At 40.8% G+C, this 19886-nt stretch overlaps 1 protein-coding gene across 3 annotated transcripts in view; it reads left to right on the top strand.

The window, feature by feature from the left end:
- The window catches only part of LOC146557575 (MAM domain-containing glycosylphosphatidylinositol anchor protein 2), a 201752-nt gene that overhangs the window by 116980 nt on the left and 64886 nt on the right, over nt 1–19886 (top strand). For all 3 annotated transcript variants that reach the window (XM_085246108.1, XM_085246107.1, XM_085246106.1), the window contains exons 7-8: nt 9375–9466; nt 9571–9808. In XM_085246108.1, the coding sequence (XP_085102234.1) occupies nt 9375–9466; nt 9571–9808 (330 nt within the window). The remainder of the gene's footprint in view (nt 1–9374; nt 9467–9570; nt 9809–19886) is intronic.

The following is a 19886-nucleotide window of genomic DNA, read 5'->3' as shown; positions in this document are numbered from 1 at the left end:
GTCTAGATTCAATGATTTAACATATCATTTGTACCAAAAATAGATTCTGCTGTAAGGCTTAAGCGCAAGCATCAGCACAATGTACTTTATTTTAAACAACATGATACTTAAGGGCTGGTCTCATCAGTCTCATCAGTCGCTCCGACCGTATCAGCATGATATAGATAATTATAATCTGTTTGACGACTGCTTTTCTTTAAACCAAACTGTGAGTCATTTTTTTTCAGAACCTTTTCTCCTTTGCGTACTCGTGCTTTTGCGGCATCTTTGTGGCGCTTCCCTCGAAGTGATTCTTCCTGTAAGTGAGTGTCACGCGGCATGAAAGAAAACTCACAGCATCGCGCCGTATTAAGGGGGCTGGTGGGTGGGCCATGATGGGGTTGTGCTAAATTTCCATTTTTACTGGGAAACTTCTATCACCATGGATACTGTTAGGTCTTTGAATTTAGAAGCAAATCAGATTTTTTCTATTTTTCCCCCCCATCACAGAATTTTCTGTAGATTTTTTCTAAATCTTAAAAAAAAAGGTTACAAAACGACAAAAAAGAGAGTTATGAGGAATAAATGAAGTAATGCTCGGAAAGCTGCAAGAGATTAATCTGACACACGTTGCTTCTGTTTATGGAATGTAGATTCAGCAGAAGCATTCACTAGATTTCCCAAAATTGTGATGTTTGAAAGTACCCTGCAGCTACACATTATATACTAAATCCCTTATTTCACATAAGCATATAACCCAAACATTGTAAAGAACAATGACCACTATGCTTAATCCAGCTTTCAGTCCTAGTGTACAGATAAAGGATTTCTGAGTTTGATCTTCTGGTGAATCTTATGAGGTTGTGACCATTAACAAAGACCCAAACATACACATCAGGGATGTCAAACTCATATTACATCGTGGGCCACATACAGCCCACTTCATACACGACAGAGAAATACTGCTGTAGTAAATGCTGCTTTTTATTCTTCTTCTCTAACACATAAATAATTTTCCTATGATCTACAAAATATATGCTTCCTTCTATTACTTGCATTTTTGTTCCATGCAATAGTGGTTGAGGTCGGTTAGCAATAGTTAATGATTAGTACCTTTAATTCAACGTTACTAGTTACAAAATTTGATCTCTTTAAAAGGGTATTTACTCTGTCATCTACTAATTTTACCAAAAATGAGGACCTGTTGTTGTACATGTCATTGGTGTAGAAGACCTTTATCTTATTGTACATATACTTTTGAATCTACTGACTTGATCTCATTCCCTATTGATGTGATATCAGGTTGGATATTGGTAGCATGTCCTGCACTATGGAACCAGTCACAGCCTTTTGGATTTTTTACTTGTAGCTTTAGCTGAACTAAAAAAGTATCCAGTGCTGTTTTGGAGTGTCATTCTCCTCTTCAGTGGGCCACTCTGGAGCTCTGCTTAGCAGCAGGTGCTTCTTCAGATTTTAAGTAGACACTTACTATCACCCACACGCAATTTGCATTTTACTGTGATCTGCTCTCCCTTTTCACCCACAAATTCAAAACAGTCTGAATACTTCCACGCCATAAAGGCAGTCCTTGCTTCTATCTCCCTCACTGAGCTACACGATGGTACAACTGCTGGATTAAAAGAACAGACCTTCTGTCTGCCTGCCTGTGTGTACAGTATGCGTGTGTACATGTCAATGCTCTGCCAATCTCTAATGAATGTGTCGTGTGTAAGTAAGAGGCATTGAAGGCTAAACGTTTGGAAATGTAAGCACTTTGGAGGAGAGAGTACCCATGAGTGGCTAGCTATTGCTTTACTTCACGTGTACGTGAAATACAAAATTATTTGGTTCTGCTCCTCTGAGTTTATTTTGCTCAATTTACAGGGTCACCCTGTGGCCTCCTCTTTGCCTATCTCAGCTTGTTCACTCTTGTCTCCAGTCCTTGAGAAGCCCTAGCAAACTGCTGTTGCCAAAGGGGGCTGTGTATGTGAAAACACACATCTCTCCCTAGCAGATGGTAGTTTCGGTGGCCATACTGTCCCACCAGCCAGACTGCCTTCCAGGGCTTGGCCATCTCCACAGCCGGCCCAGCGAGCTACTGGCATCACATCACCCTGCTGACAGGATCCTTTTTATGGATTAGGGATCCGCAACACGTCTTCAAATGCAGGTCAATACCCTGCTTTTCTCTGCCACTTGAGTCTATTCTATAACTGACAAAGACACCAGTTGTGATATATCAGTTGTGACAATGCAAAGACACTCTCACTGCACTCAGTTGTTTCTTTCTTTTTGGGGTGGAGGGAGGGTGGCAAATATGAGGAGGCAGCTTTCAAATGGAGCATCGGTGAATTATGACAGAACTGTCTGTAGATGGTGTTGAAATGGACAGTTGGTCTGGCGCTGTGTTTTTATGTCTTCCAACACAGACACAGTCATCTCTCTGTGCATGTGTTTCCCATCTATTCCCAAAGCAAATATGTTTTCCTTCTGTGTTGTGTGAGAGAAACGCGTATTGCTTTCACTTTGACAAGATTCAAAATCAGATATTCATCCTCGATGTCCCAGCAAATCTAGGCATCGACACCTTTTTAAGCTGCTTACAGGCTTTTATGCCAAAGGTATTCATTATTCAGAACTGCTAACGCTGGTGCAACTAATTGCATGCATCTACAGTACACGGGTACACATATTTGAGCATAAATGTGTGCAAAGTCGAGCAACCGCCATCCTTACTTTTGTAACTCTGATTGGAAGCTTGCTGCTGTCATACACAGAGAAGCAAAAATACAGTCCTTCGCTGGGGGCTCCCTGCTGTTTATGTTTAGACTGTTTAGTGGTGGGAAAACAAAAATGACGTGCCTTGTGAAAACCTCTCTGTTAGCATGTGAATCAACATGAGAATGACCCTTATCAAATTTGCTTTGGAATAAATTCTGGTCAAAAGCTGAATATATTTCCATTCATGAATGCCAGATTGAACGGCTGGATGGTCAGGACTGGCACAGGCGGTCCCGGCTCTTGCGCTGTGGCCGTAGAGAGGTTCTATGCGTCTTTGTATTTGTATGTGTGTGAGTATGCCTTTATATGTGCGCATACCTGTTTAAACATAAATTAAAGCCAGAGGTCAGCGTGAAGGTTGGGTGCAGCATTTAGGGATGGGGATGTGTGCGGCTGTGATTTTTGTAAAGATGCTGATGCATGGGGAATGTGTTGGTGCTAATGTGAAAACACAGAGTGATAAGAGGGAAATGAAAAGGTGTTTAGTTGGCGGAGCAAATATGTGTGTGCATACGTGTGAACGCCTCGCGTTTTGAACCGTCCTGTTGGCCGTTATCCTCCCCCCCGTGCTTAACCTTGAGATGAGCTGATGAAGTGAGTGGCAGTTTCTAGAGACATCCATCTGGCTCAGAGAGATGAGCTCAGCTTCACATGCTGATATTCTCCACAAGAGTGAATGGAGAGCGCAGTACGACGTCTGCTGAGAGATGGACAGACAGGGCTGACTGAAAAATGAGATGGGCTGATGGGTAGACAGGAGGATAATGATTCAGAGTGAGAAGAGAGTGAGACAAGTCTTTCTTCTCCAGCAGACAAAGCCAACGCGATGCACTGGAGAGACAGTGAAGGAAAAAACATGTTCAAACATTTTTTTTTCCGCAGTGTGGCTCCGTGTATGTATTTCCATGATTAATAACTTTATTTATTTTATATTATACGCATACATATGTGTTCCTTATAGCAAAGATGCCAGTGCTGTGTGCATTGCGGATAAGAAGGTCCCCTGTGGTGCCGTTGTAATCCCGCCGTGTGTCACGAGGTCTCTGTAGAAGAAGACCTCAACCACGGCTTTTCTCTTTGTGTGATTATCTGCGCTTTTATGTACAGGCCACCTATTATTCCCACAGGCCATTAAAGCTATGGAGAATCAAAAGGGCTCGCTACAGGCAAAAACCCTTCAGTTTACAGCTAAAAAGGGAACACGGGGCACACTGTAATATGATTGGTAATGATTCAAAAGAATACAGCATACAACCTCTCAAGAAAATCAGATGCAGGAAACATGCAATGCAAATATAAGTACAAACAGAGGAACCTTTTATCTCTTGATATTACCATGAAGAAAGTTGCTGAAGATTGTTTATGTTTTACTCAGCATTTTGCCATAGTCAAGGTTCAATGACAGGAAGCTCTGATGATGATAAAAAGCAACGGGCTTCCAAGTTCATCTATAATGCATGCAGAACTTGTTTGTGCATATGTTGACTTGCGCAATGCCAGCATTGCTTTCAATAATAAAGCTGGATTTCTTATGCTGGTGTTTGACATTTGTGCGTAAATCTAGTGTATAAGCAGATACGCGAAGCTAGGGCTTCATTACAGTTTAAGACATTTTAAAGGTAACAATGAACTGCTCTTTCAAATACTTATACTGTATATTTATAATATTCTTTACAGTTTATTTCCATATGTTCTTGTCCTCTCCCTACAGAGTTGAAAAAACACTTCCCTGACATCATAACTTAACTATGGGAGCTTGATAAAAGTAGTAAACCAGTCTGACTCTCACTTATTAGCTATAGATTGTGGTCCATATCAGCAAGTAAGGTTTTCTAAGTGACAATCAGGATCACAATGCAGGATCAAGTAAATAAAGAACCAGTCACACAGCTTGGAGACCACTGGCAACCGCTGGTCATGAGGGAAAAATTTAATTCCCCAAACGGCTGGCAAGTGGTTACTGGAAGTTGATGGCATTTGCAGTAGATATATGTCCCCCACACACACACACCCGTGGCAAGTTGATAGGGAAAAATGTATATTACTCCATCTGTTGGCAAAAACCTCTTTGTGGTTGTTTTTCTAGCAGTCACTCACTCTCACAAGCTACTCGCTCCGCGGTACGGAAAGTGCAACATAAACTGGAAACTGAGGCTGGATATTGTTTCAAATAGGGCATGATAAGTTGTGCACTTACCAGAGAACTGGGACTCTGATGTTACCTGCGTTCTTTACACACTGTTGCTCAACAGACATCGCTTTGCCTGTGACTGCTGGTCCCTTGCGGATGTTCCAGGCTCCTGTTGCCTAGGTAAACCTCATATATTTCAATCAGTACTATTCTTCACTCTCATTGATGGTCGCTTCAGTCACTCACCTGGAAGCTGAGAAAAGTTTCTTTGGTTCCACCCACTTCCCTTCACTGGCAGTTATTTCGCCCAATTCACTTGAACTTACACAATATCTTTCACTTTCCATGGTGTCTAGTTCCCGCATCACTTGCAACGTGTATGCAGTTTTTCTAACCTGTCAGGTCTCTTACTGCATACCACTACATTTTCTTTCATTATATCGCAATTTATCCCACATAAATATCCAAATAATACCACAGTATGTGTCAAACCTTTTTTCTTGTAAGTGCACTATTTGGGTCTTTTCACACAGCTGTACCTTTCAGTGTGAACTCACTTATACTCAAAATAGCAGTGGTCAGTATAAAAGTGCACCATTTGAGACACATTGTGTGTTATGTGTCTAATTTGTCCATTCATTCTCAGCTAAATACCTGCTTCACGCGATCCACCATCTTTCTGCAAAACAGCCTGAACCATGTAGCTGTATCGTAAAACCTAATCTTGACAGATAAAAGTGATTTGATCAGATATGACTGTATGATACTCCTGACAGTAAAAGCTGGTCAGTGGGCACTGAGTTTAAAAAAGTTTTCTCAAAGTTTACAGAGGTAGGGCTATAGCTTTGAAATGCACACGTTTTTTTTACAATTTGTCTTTTTACAGGTGCATACATATTTATATATGTATTTATGCACAGACTCCAACTGTATATACACACACAATAGCACTCTTGTAAGATATTAATGATGTTGTGAAAATAGTGTAGCAGTAGTCGGGGGCACAGTTTGCCACCAGAGCAAATGGGAAAGTTCTGTTTCCGAGCAAAGCCCTCATAAAACATTCATGTGACTTTTGCCATGAATTGGTTATCCGGACTGGGGAGGGAAGAGTGACAACGCACCGTCACCCGATAAAGTCTCCCATCTCTGTACTTCTCACCTCACACACTCATCACGGTTCCTTTTAAAATACTTCCAGTTTTAGATTCTCTCCCATGCATAAAGGAGCAGGAGCCATTTTAGTCACTGCAGCTGTCCAGCAAAATTTACTACAACCTTGGAGAAGTAATGCCCACTTATCTCTCTCGTACACAAATGTAGTTGATTTAAAGGAATGCCTACTTGCTATTCAATATTAATGGTCAGATAAAAAGGCAGGAAAGGATTTTTGAATGTGGAGGAGACTTGGAAGGAGTCATTTCTGAAATATGCATGAGTGCACATATGCACTGCTGGCTGTTTTGATGTGCACTGCTTCTCTATGCAAAAATAAGGGAGGGGTACGTCAACATTAGTAAAAGTAGTGTCATAACTGGCTCAATAAAGGCAACAAGTAGGGAGTTGATGCAAGAGATTTACTTAAAGAAACTTAACATTCATTAAGTCTTTAATAAAGCTTTACCAACACAAGCAACAGGGGACTGAGTCAGCAAGATAAGCAGTTTTAGCTGATGATCTTGGGCCACTCTGTATAAAATCATTGTCCTGCCTCTATCGTGAAAGAATAAAAGTGGTCATAGCAAATATTAACTTTCAACCTTGTTACAATTGTACAAACTCTGTTTTTGCCTTATGTAGGATATTCCAATGTATTTTTCCACATTTCAGTACATGTCTGCACCTATTTCCAATTTTCCCTGTAAAACATATAGCAAAATTAGCTGTGGTTCAAAGCCATGGTTCAAGATGTAAAATTGAAACTATATTTTTATTTTACGGATGGATAGGTGCATAATTTGTGCTTATACTTAGTGTTATGCTTTCATCTGTCTACATCAGTGAACTCCACTGATATGCAGCTCGTACCAGCATGAAGATCTATTTTATGACTTAAAAGCTTGCAGCATTACTGCGGCATTGTTTTTAACACAGTCATTAATGTGTTCATTCTCATACAGTTACACTCTGCTCAGTGCTGTGAGTGCTTTTCTAAGCTGACGTTTTTCATGCTGCATCTAGAACACCTTTAACCGCTTAGTTTTCTTTTTGTTTAATGTATCACTGGAGAAAATAAATGCATTCATGGACAGGCCAGTGAATCATCAGCTAAATTTAACAGATATGAAGTGGATGCAAGTAACTAAAATGTTTTTTTTTTGTTTAGTTTTTTTTGGTCCACAGCTCCACATTGCATCAGACACCGCAACAGAGGGCCTTCTCATCCGTGAACGCATGATTCATGTGGTCAGTTGAGTGTATCTGCATTAGAATTATAGTGCATTTTAATATAAAAAGGTCCAGTGATAGAGGAGACACAGCAGACCAATAATGTTGTTTTTTTTCTTCCATAGAGTATTAATGGGATCTTATATAAATATTGCAGGTACTTTTAGAGCTAATGTATCTGGAGTAGTGACCTTTAATGAGCAAATGTATATTTAATGTTATATTTACTCACTGACATGAGTGTAGTTTAGAAGACGGTGGGGGTCGACCCCCTGACAGACGTCTTCATGAAACCCAGCCTCACAGTGAAGTAGAGTCCGACCTGCGACTGTTAAATACCTCATTTTGTTGCAGTGAAGAAAGGAGAAGAATACATCTGAGCTGTGGGAATGTGAAAAAGACGTTTGCATGTAATCCAAATCTTTATCCACTGTCATCTATGACAACACTGCCACTCACATGGTTATGTGGAAATGTGTGTTTGCAAATTGTGTGTGTGGATAGGATGTTGCTGGGACACCAAAAGGCTTTTCACACTGTCGGAATGTAAACGCGTCTCTATCTCTGGATGTCTCTGACATGTCTGATGTGTTCCCTTACACATACACTCACAAACTGGGTTTAACTGTGAACTCTATATTTTCTCAATAACCTTATTCTTTGTGTTGAGTTTAAGGAATGCACAAAGGAGTTGTTCAATGTGTTGCCGAGCTGAGTCTAAACAGGAAATGAATCTAGGTTCCTGATAATGCTTTGTATCCATAAAGGTCACAGATATAAGGATGCACACCGTATAATGTCAATTGTCACAGTTTCCATGCCAGCGCTATGGAATTATACTTCACGATTGATAGGCAGTGCCTTGGAGAATAAGGATATATGGGATACAAGAGTGAATGCAAATGCACATTGGTGTTTGGAGAGCGCTGACATGATTGTAATATTTGTATCTGACATGCATCAGAAATAGGATTCTGTGCCTGCCGACACTGATTTCAAACGTGAGGAGGAAGATCATGTCAAGGAGGCGTGTGTCACTCGTCTCTCCTTCAGTTTGCAGCTTGGCAGGCGTCACAATGTTTTGCACATTGAATTTCCTGTGTTTAAATCTGACACGCAGGTTTTGTTTTCCCTTTACCAAACTGAATATGATAATGTCACTTGGGAATTGCTAGATGAAAAGATTTCCATGGTGCCGTCAGCTTTTTTGCTGAGGAGATGAATTGAACAGTAGACGCAGGGTTTGAAACCAATACAGCATGCATTATAATGAAATCATCTTCTTTTTTCTCTTCAGAGAAGCTATGCTTTGAAAATGGAGTTTGCAAACCAAATTGGATTAGAAATGGTGGATATTTTGTTAGGTATCTCTCCAATTTCACAGTGTGTGTTTGCTTGTAGTGTGCGTGAACCTGCTTCAGTACCGTAGGATTCTTCCATGTGTAGCTATCAATATTAATGCCGGTTCAAAGCGTTGGGCTTTCAAACAGACACAGGTTTCTGCTTTATCTTTTAAGTTCTCTGTTTGACCCTGCTGCACCATCAAAAGATCAAATTTCAGATGTTGTTTACGTAAACCAGTTGCAGATGTCCTGTCATCATCTACTCTTACACCTTGGGTTGAAGATGCTTTTACAATTTCACAACCCTGCTCCAGAAATGACACGTCTTGGGGAGCAAATATCATATTTTGCTCAGTTAGTTGCTCAGATCAGGTATTTCAGGCAGCTGTGACTTGATGCAGGCTTTCACTGCCTTTTTGAACAATTTGTGTTTGACTGAACAGGTACGCGCGCACACACACACACACACTTAGCTTTATAGCGCATTCACTTGAGATGCATAACAGTGATTTACAGCTCAAGTGTGGACGTTGAGCAAAGTAAAAGTGCAGGGAAAATGTTTTTAAAAATCTATAAAATCCTGTCATTGGGATTAGATCTCAAAAAACACATCAATATAACAACCAAAGCCAAATCCCACTGTGAATATCTCAGGGTTTGTTCCATCACCATGCTGCAGAATCAACACGTGAAGTGTATAAATATAAATATAAATGTGATTCTTATCAAATTTTTTCTTTTTTCAATTGCAGCTTTGAAAAAGGGACGATTCTGGATCACTCCAGATCCCTACCACAACGATGACCACATCCAGATTGGACGGGAAGTAAAGATATCCTGTCAGGTACGGTAACAGAAACACCGGGAGACTAAGCACACATGGTTATGCGTATAATACTGAGCTAATGTTAGTGAGTGTAATAAAAATAAAGCCTTTTAATGTCACAGGTGGAGGCAACACCTCCAGAGGAGCTGACATTTAGCTGGCTGAAGAATGGCCGTGCCCTGCGGAGCTCAGAGCGTATGGTCATCACCCAGACAGATCCTGACATCTCACCTGGAACCACCAACCTGGACATCATAGACCTGAAATTCACTGATTTCGGCACGTACACCTGTGTGGCTGCTCTGAAGGGAGGAGGCATCCCGGAGATCAGCATCGATGTCAACATCTCATCCACAACTGGTGAGCCTCACACCCCTTTGTGGCATCGACACACCTACACACCTCCCCCCAACAGATCTGACACAAACACATTGATTTCTCACAGCTACGTTAGTCAAACTCCGTTGGCTTCAATTTTTTAACTGTCTCATCAGTCCCATCAGTTTTGTAGATCATTTTAATATATTTATTTCATGATGGTCAAAAAATAAAGCGCTGTAATGTCACAGCGTTACATAATCCTCCATTGCATTGTTAAACCATATATGCTCACAAGCATGTTACATTTCGTGGGTCAAAACTGGCATGAAAATGAGTATTCAGTATCTGACGAGCATGGACAGCTGATGGATACTTATCTAGCGATTATTAATATCTGCAATAATATGTTAATTCAGCATGGAAAATGTTTGGAATCAGAGCAAGTGTTGTTGGGGCTCAAGTTGGATAGAAATGGTGGCAGTCCAATGAAAGTGGATCAGCAGGCAGTATTACGGCGCTTAGAGAGGAAACGTCAGCTTTACCTATGAGGTTTTTTTGTTACATAGGTGGTTTACCTCTTACCAGCATACAACACCAGCTTATCCTGGACACTTAACCTTCCCCAGAGCTAGTTTGTTTGAGATAAGAGATGAACTCATACAAATTCACTTTTTGCTATCAGGTCCGTTCTCAGGAAAGTACTTCAGTAATAAGAGTGTCTATAGTTTTCAGAGACTTTTACTAACTTATTTTAATAACAAGTCTTACTGGTTAAAAATGCTTCAAATGCGTAGCTATTTTCAGACAGTGCTTTTGAGGCAACTTTTGTTATGAGTAAATAAACTTCAATACAATACTGCTATATAGAGTTTTTCTTTGGCTGCAATATTTTTCTAATATTTTTGTTTCATCATCTTCTTAAAATATGACACAGTGTGATTGCTGCCAGTAAGCTTGACCTTTCATGTGACCACTCCCAGCGTAGCTAGATTGGGAAATCTTAAGTTGTCTCAATGAGTTGATTACCATCTCTGTACGAACACAGAGCTTACTTGCTGATTTTAGGGTAAGTGAAGTGAAATTAAATATTCTGGATATGTTGGACTTGTGTGATATAGTTGCCAAGTTACAAGAAAAAAAAAAAGATTTCTTTTGAAGGGTGCTTTCACCCGAATTCATGTGTTCCCATATATTTTTACTGCTGTCTGGTGAGGTTATTACATATCCGCCACAATGTGATGCCCTGTCACGGTGGAGATGAATAGAGCATTGCTTATGGTGTTGACAACATGGTGCAATCATCATATTTTTCCTGTCTCAGAGAATGGTTGACAATAAATGCGTATTTGCAGCGAGGTTTGGGGATTTGTTGTATCAAGTTCACAAGTTTCAAGTCATGTGGCGCTTGCATGTTCTCCCCGTGTTATTTCTGGGTATTTCAGCCTCTTCCCACAAATCAAAGACATGCATGAGAGGTCGATTTTCAACTCTTAATTGGTCATAGATGTGAATTATCTCTTTGTTAACCCTAAAATAGACTGGTGCAATGGCTTTACTTCAGCTAAAGCTAAAGGGAAAAATCCATAAGGGTGTGAGCGGTTATGTAGCAAACTATCAATGTCGAGTCACTATGGAATACCCTGGCAGCTTTGAGTCTTCAGTGCCCACGTGACCCTGAACTTGATAGGCTTAAGAAAAATGGATGGATGCTCTCAAAGATGAATAATTTCAAAGAAACTCTTTATCTGCAGATTCTGTGTGTGTGTGTGTGTGTGTGTGTGTGTGTGTGTGTGTGTTGCTCCCAGACTGTGTAATAGTCATAAATATGTCTCTTTGACTTCTGTTCCTGCACACATTATTACAGTAGCAACAGCTCTCTATCGCAATAAGTGTTCAATTGAACTTTGTGAATCAAAACTGCCTCCATTGCTCCAGCTAATCAGACACTAAGTGTCCGTTACCCTTCCATCTGTCTGGCTGCTTTCAGGACTGTTCCAATTAACATGCACTCACCAGCCACTTCATCAGTTTCACCTTGCTAGTGCTGGATTAGCCCCCTTTTTGTCTTCAGAACTGTCGTAATTCCTCACAGCATAGATTCAAAAAGTTGGTGGAAGCATTCCCCAGAAATGTGGGTTCATATTAATGGAGCAGCATCACATCTGAGGTTTGTGATGTGATGCTTCATCCTCCTGGAATCAGCCATCAGAAGATCCATCAGAATATGGGTAAAACATTGGGATAAATATTGTCAACAGCCATATTCAGCTAGGCTGTGGCTTTTAAATGATGCCCAGAGAGTACTAAGTAGCCCAGAGTGTGCCAGAAAAATATCCCCCACACCATTACACCACCAGCAGCTGGAATTGTTGATGCTGGCTTCATGTTTTCATGCTTTGTTGTTACTATCAGAATGTCAAAGCGGAAATCGACACTCATCAAACAAGGGAACATTTTTCCAATCTTCTATTGTCCAATTTTGTTAGCCCGTGCGAATTGTAGCCTCAGTTTCCCGTTCCTTTTTTTTGGATCATTCTCTTTAAACCCCAGAGATGGCTTTGTGAGAAAATCCTAGTAGATCAGCAATTTCTTTAATACTCAAACAGCCCGTTTATCACCAACACCCATACTATGTTCAAAGTCGCTTCAGTGACCTTTATTCCCCATTCTGATGCTCAGTTCAAACTTCAGCAGGTCGTCTTGACCACGTCTGCATGCCTGAATGCATTGAGTTGCTGCCATGTGACTGGGTGATTATGCATCCGTGGTAATGTGCACTTGAACAGGTTCAAGTGGCTGGCACTAATAGCCTATTAATAACAACATACCAGTCCACCTTGTCTACCGAGCTGATACAGTTTAGTATGGGTCGTATTGAGTCTGACTCAAAGAAAACCAGTCATGTACTGTGTCCTTCTGATTCTTTGACATTCTATTGTTTGTCAGTTGTTTCAAAAGAAAGTAAAAACTATGTGTAAGCTTTGATAACAGTATTCAGTCTTGAGCACAATAGTCAAAAAAGAAACTGACTCTATTTTCTATCCACTGTTTTAGATTTTAACATCAATCAAAATCCAAAAAGAAAAAAAAAGCTACTGTTTCACGGACAACAGAACAGAGACCGATTTATTAAAAGATTGCTACGAAGCACATTTAGTAAAGCTAACAATACCTTTTGTGCTTTCTTATCCCCTGGAGGTTTTGCAGTAATAGCCGAACGCAGTGGTTAGAGAGAAAAAGCAATTATACATTCATGCATGTGATATCACAGGAATGCTCGTCTTTATCTGTGCTATCTGTGTTGTATATGTGAGGTCAGTGAATGAGCTGCAAAGGTGTGTTGATCAGCAATTAACTCCACTGGGAGAAATCACCCCTTATATCCACACCCCGCAGACACCAAGAGGGAGTTTCCTGGTTGTCCTCGGCTCATCCCAAACTTCCAGATTCCGTTCGAGGGGTGGGGATGTAGAGGGTGGGTGGAGGGGAATCCCATGAGTTGGTGTTGCTGCTGGCATTGTAGATATCTCTTTTTTCTTGCTTTGAATTTCCTGGCATGTGTTCTGTGCTGATAAGTGACTGTTGGGTTGTGCGATGTTTTGATGATCGGGTTGCCAGCAAGCTTTACGTCCCCTTTTTACACACATATGCCTACACGGTGATAGCCACATTTACACCCTCGCGCAGCCTTACCCATTTTCACTGTACTATTTTTCTATCACACACACCTGGCTGCCACTCTCAGCGTGAACATGAAAGCAATGTGTCGACCTTGTGTGCATAATTATTGTTAGATAATCCTTTGATAATCCCTGTGCTATAAAACAGTGGGATCAATCGCATCTGCCAAGATTGTTTCCTCATTATCTTTTAAGTAGCACATTCTCTTCTTTCCGAGTGCCTGGGCGATGCCAGTGCATTAACACAGATCCTTTAATGTGCAAAAAAACTAAATAAATAAATAAGTAGAACACCGCCGTCTGACTGAGGAAATAACCACGGAAATGACTGGCTCTTTTGTGATCATATGAAATGAAAGCTTTCCTTAAGGCTTAGATTTGATTGCTTCTTAAGCTTTCATTGTTCCGGTCGAATGTGTGGGTATGAAATAGTATGAAAGAGTTGCGTTGTAGTAGCTGTTCCTGTCACAGGAAATAACATACTGAATTTTGTTTCTGCCGGTTAAAATTCCTGCTGCTTTACCTGGATGTGACTGGGCTGTTTGCTAAAGGATGCCGTGTTTCTTTCAGCGAGATTGATGCCACAAATCAGAGAAATGTCTCAGCTGAGCGCCATTGTATAGCTGCCGTGTACTAAAGCGCCTTGTGCCTCTGCCTCGCCTTGCGCCTGCAGCCTGTTGTGGGGTGAATAAGCCCTTTTTCTGTGCCTCTGCCTGTTTTCCTGAAGGGAGAAAGCCTGAGCTGCAATTAGGAGTCTTAATAAAAGTGTTTAGAGGAGATTACCACAGGTTTGCCAAGGTTTCGTACAGGGGAAGTGATTGGAAAGCATTTGAGCTTTAAAGTATCTCTTCTCTGAACAATGTCACACTTGCTGGCTGTTCCAACACTGCCTCTAGTTCCAGATTCGAAACCAGCGCTTAGCCAGAGACCACTCCACAGGATGCATTGATTAAAGTGAAAACTATTATTTTTCCATTCTTTCAACCTTCGACGAGCACAAATTTCTCGATTTTCTCCCTTTTTGCAAAACGGCAGTAATAAGCAGTTTACCGTCTTCACACACTCGTTAAATAAGCAGCTTCTTTCCTCGCCGGAGCTGCCGGAGATTGCGGTGCTAATGCTTATTTATGAGTGTCTGAAAACGAGGACACAGACTTCCCCTTCGGATACTGTCAAGATTAAGAACCACGGGATAAGTGAACAGCTGAAAAGAGTTACGAGCATTAGTGTAAAACATGCCATAAACTTCTAACAGGAACAAGCAAATGAATCCTTTCATTAACTTGTGTGTAAAATGTGTGTTTATGTCTTGCTGGATTATGTTAGATGACGTGATTACTGTCATTCTGAAATGTTATTTGGACTCAGACCGGAAATACCTGTGGGACATTTAAGAGATAAAATTTTAATAGCGTGCCGAGTAATTACAGATTTATTTCTGACATTTAAAGCTAATTTTGATCACAGATAGCCACTTAGCTAATCGCTAAAAAGCAGAATTGTAATTATCAAAATAGTGGAACCTAAATTACATTTGGATCTTTTAAACAGTTGTGCTTCCTTGACTCCCATTTGATACTTTTTTTTATTCAACAAATCACCGTCATGATTGATCACAAACGAAGTATCATGACTGAAAGTCACCCCTTTTGCGCGGGTGATAAATCCGCCTTTGATGAGTCCCTCAATTAGCAACCTGCTCACACCTGAAATCCTGGCACCACCCAGTGTCTCTGTCAATCTTAAGAATTACTGCAGTTAATTAATTAAGCAAATCAATTTCAAGTGCTCAGTTGATTAAGAAATGAGTTGGTTTAATAAACACAGTGTTCAAGCCTTTTTCTACAACAAAATTTGAGTCATCAGACGCGCAGGGGGGGCCCGCCGCTCTCTGTGTGTACTCCTTTTATGCACAATGTCGTCTTTTTGACTCTGATTTGTCATGATCTGCCATCATCTAAAGGGCTGTGCCACATGTGATTCTAATAGGGACAACATGACTGCTGGCTGTTGACCACTCTGATGTGCTTGTTTTAGCAGCAAATTCCCTGACCCTTATAAAGAGAAACCTGGTCTGCATCCTGACTCAACTACAGGGTGAAAAAGTTCAAACTGCTCTTTCACAAATATTTGTCAGACTGCATGGCGTGATTTTACACATCTGTGGCAATGGAACTGAAAACCCATGAATTCAAAACTTAACAGGTATTGTCCAATACATGTTTTCACGTAGTGTACCACCTCGGTAACGATGGCAATATTACTACTTTTTCTACAATATCAGCCATATGAGCAGAGTTATCAGCTGTAATTTGCTGTCTCTTTAACTACTGTAAACGGTTTTTAGGTGGTTGAAAACACTCAAGGTTACTGGCCAATAATCTGTGTAGAAAAGTGGCAAAATGTTTAGTCTTGTGCTAGGCTTTTGGTAGCAGGTTTAAGTGTAGTTGCTGGAGCATTAAGCTCCCTATTTAACAAAGAACCTGAGAGAGCTGCTAACATTGGTTTGACCTCTCACTTCATCCTGTAACAGCTCATTGGCAGTTGAGAAATACTACACAGTGAATGTTCTTGTCAATAACAGGACTTTCTAACTCCATAAGCTTAATGCATGTAATGAATTATGCGTGTGATTGCCTTGGAAGAAATGCTTAGCTACTACTGGTAATCTAGTGAGCCATACGAGCTAGCACTTGCACTTTGGTTTGAAAAGCTTTATGGCACACATAATTCAACCTTCGTATCACTTATAACCAGAAAGGTTGTTTACACAAGAGTAAAAATAAATAAATAACCATCCCCAGCACTGATAGGCCACAGTAAGCCACCCAGTCGCTTTCTTTTTTTTCCTTCCACCAAATCAGGTTGGCTTTGCTTAAAAGAACAGATGATACTGTGCTCTGGCCATCAGATTGTAATGCAGCATACTACAAAATAAAGCATACAGATAGTGATGAGTTGTCATAAACTTAACTGATAGTGCTTCATTTCACAGGTCTCTGCTTTGCTTGACTCCACATGTGTCTGTTTGGAGCAAAGCACAGCAAAAGAGGTACACACTGTGAAACACAGGTCAGAGGAGAGCAACAAAACAGGCTATTAACATATATTTAAATTATTTTTAAAAATTATTTGAACAATTCAGCGTGAAAAGTCACTTTATAATTATGTTATAAACACTGTGAGGGGTAGTAGCTTCAAAGGGAGGGTTCATATGACCACCTACAGCAGAGCTTTCAAGGATTCAAGGAGCTTTATTTGTCATTCGCATCACATGTTAACATGAGGTGGAACGAAATTGAACAGTACATTCATTTTCTGCTGAGTTGACCATTTATTTACATCCCTAAATCCTTAGAGAGCAGTTAGTTATTTGGTTGTATTTTTTCATTAAAGATCTAAATTGCATATATCATTTTAATGCAGATCCCAGCTCCATCACCTTCAGTATGCTGAGGCAATGTCACGTGACAGATAGAAATCTTTCCAACTGAGCAAATGGCCTGAATAACAAGTTTGTCTTTGGTCTTGTAGAGCATTCACATCTAAAATCGAAAATTCATTAATTCAAGGTTTGAAAATGAAATTATAAACTGCACACAGGAACCAATCCCCAAAACTGGATGAACGACCCAATAGACTAACAGTGAGCGATGAACTGCGATGAAGGGGCTTACCAGCTGTCCCACAGCTGGGACACTGTCCTGAGAAATCCACCATATGACAACAATAGATGCCACTTCTACAATGGCGCTGGGCGCAATATGTCAGCACAGCACCTGTGATGTTCCTGTGGTAGATTACCGGTGCCCAAAGTGTCAGCGCAAATAAAAACTTCAGTTTGTTAATAAACACGCTTATGTGGATGTTTGGAGACGTTGGATAGCAGGGGTGTATCCATAGCTCAGATTGTTTTCAGAGTACAACATATTTGAATAAGATGAGATAACTTGCTGCATTTGTGCTCAGTGTACCTGCCTATAGCCTCCACCGCAACACCTGCAGTCATGCTTTATGGAGGTGACCATCTGGGAAATCACCTCCCCGTGCAGCTGGGAAAATCTGAGAAACATGAATAAGAAACACTCTCCCTCCCTCATTAACTACTGTGAAGGCCCCTTGAGCAATTTACATAAACTGTGGGCCATCCATGGGAGTTGTTCCCTGCTTAGCAGTAGAAAAGTGGTTGCATGCATTTGTTTTTAGACTGGACATTTCTTTTATTCTGTTTTGTTGGTTAAACAAAAAAAAAGAAGGCACTGGTATAAAATCTGCTGTGCTACAGTCTGATCCATGTGAAGAGTTTTTGAGATTGATTGTAGGTTATGAAATCTCAGGGGAATGACACAGAGCTCAAAACACACACACACAAACGCGCACACATTGTTATGTCAGTCTTGTCACTGCTGTGTCACAGCAGTCTGTGGGTGCACTCTTCCAAATTTAACACATCTGTTTATATTTATTGCACTTCAGCGACTCAGGGTGTAGATACAGCCTCCCCCAAAACAGACACACAGAAACACACAGATTCAAAAACATGTCCACAGTGCACCTATGGGACTCTTCACTCTGTCCCCAGAGCATCAGGACTCTGAGGAACAGAGTCCTGTCACATTGTGACCAACTCATTGGCCTCAAGCTGTCTGAGCACACAGTCTCATGCATGCATGCATACACACACACACACACACACACACACTGCAGGACCTGGTTTAGTCGAGAGCACTATGTTGCCATGGTGATGAGGAGTGATGTCATAGCACTTACCCGAAAAAAGGGGGCAGTGGGAATGTTTATTCTCTAAAACATCACTCTGGATCCTGTCGCTGTAAGAAAATTCAAAGTGCCAGTTATTTCTACCTTTTTGCAGTTAGCTCATGTTGTTCTGCGTCTGCTGCAGTGCTGATGGATCATAATTAAAAGCTACATTTGAAGGATCGTTTCAGCGCAGTGCTGAGGCCAGACTAGAAGGTCCTATCTTGATTTAACCCATAAACCTACAGATACATACGCACAGTGTTTTTGCTCAGTAGCAAAGAGAAGAAGCATCGCATCTCATTGAGGAACTGAGGCAGGATCACAGCATGGTGTCACCCGTGGGCGAGGAGAGAAGCAGTGAGCGATACGTGCACATGTGCACGTGCAGAGACATTAACCGCGCGGACGCACGCGCGCTGCAAAGACGTACGCACACAGCGGGCATGCCTTGCAGGCATCACTGGCATTTGGATGGCTCTGGCACAATGAGAGCACAGTGAAAACCAGTAGCAGGCTCCCTTCCACACTGAGTATCGCAGTGGTCAGACTCAAACACTGAGGCAGGGTGTTCACTTGGAAAAAAGAGAGCAAGAGGAAGAGTAATGTACAGAGTAAGCAAGAGAGAAGGATGTGCGAGTTTCTGAGTGCGTGTATGCCTGTCTGGGTTTTTTTTTTCATTGTGGTGTGAGGAGAGACAATGGCAGCTGATAGCCAGTATTTGTGCTGCCAAACCCAACAGGTAGACAAACTGTAATTGCCTGCCTAATCTAGGCAGTGGAGAGGCCAGGTGTAATGATGGCAACTCGGTGAATAAACCTCTCCTCCACACTCTAATGGATGCTTGCTGCTCCTCTCCTGTCCTTTCAAACTCACTACTTCATTGTTTTAACCCAAGGAAATGCTCTGAATAGCAAAGTGGATTTAAACCTTTGCTGTTAAAATTGAGACATTGTGTGAATAAAAAAAATCAGCAAATGTGCAAGGATGAAATGAGGGTCCGCCACCACTGGCTCTGTGGAGGGCCTTTTTTTTTTCTGTAGTGCCAAACACAATGCCAGTATTTTATCTATGAATGACCAGACTTCATTATTTCATGCAAATCACACCATCATGTTTTTTTGGTATTCACTGGCTCATGATCTGGTTTATGTGCGGAGTTAGGTAATAGCTTTTCATTTCTTGTATTACAGTAATCAAAACCTGTTATCCAGATACTGTAGTAATAGATGTTATTGGAATGACAGAAAATGAAAGTACTGTGATGTTATCATAGAGAATTATCATCCAACTCTACAGAATGTTAGTATTTTTTAGTATTTTTCAGCTCATTGTTTTGATTCTGTAGCCCATTTATTTCTCCGTGCCTCATGGAAGTGGGCACGCATTTGCTAGCATGTTTATCACATTACTCCAAACATTGACTAGACTAGATTAGACTAAATATTGTTTAGTTCCAGTTTTTAAATCAATTAATAATTGCAGCTTTGTTCTCATTCTTAAAAGAAAAAAAATCCACGAATAAGATTGTCTGACAGCATGCCCTGTTTACAGCATTTATTCAATTCTTGGTCATAATTGCCGAGCTATCAACAATGAGCTAATTTTAGAGTGCCACAGAGTCTTTAAAAGGCACAACCTAATACTTGAGGATCGTGAGATTGCCTTGTTTCTGACAG

Source organism: Mchenga conophoros, linkage group LG15 (assembly GCF_057382185.1).
Source record: "Mchenga conophoros isolate Kocher_MC1m ecotype Shallow Benthic linkage group LG15, M_conophoros_male_GT1.1, whole genome shotgun sequence".
Taxonomy (NCBI): domain Eukaryota; kingdom Metazoa; phylum Chordata; class Actinopteri; order Cichliformes; family Cichlidae; genus Mchenga; species Mchenga conophoros.
The sequence above is the reverse complement of the archived record's forward strand: the minus strand, read 5'-3'. Positions and strand labels throughout refer to the sequence as shown.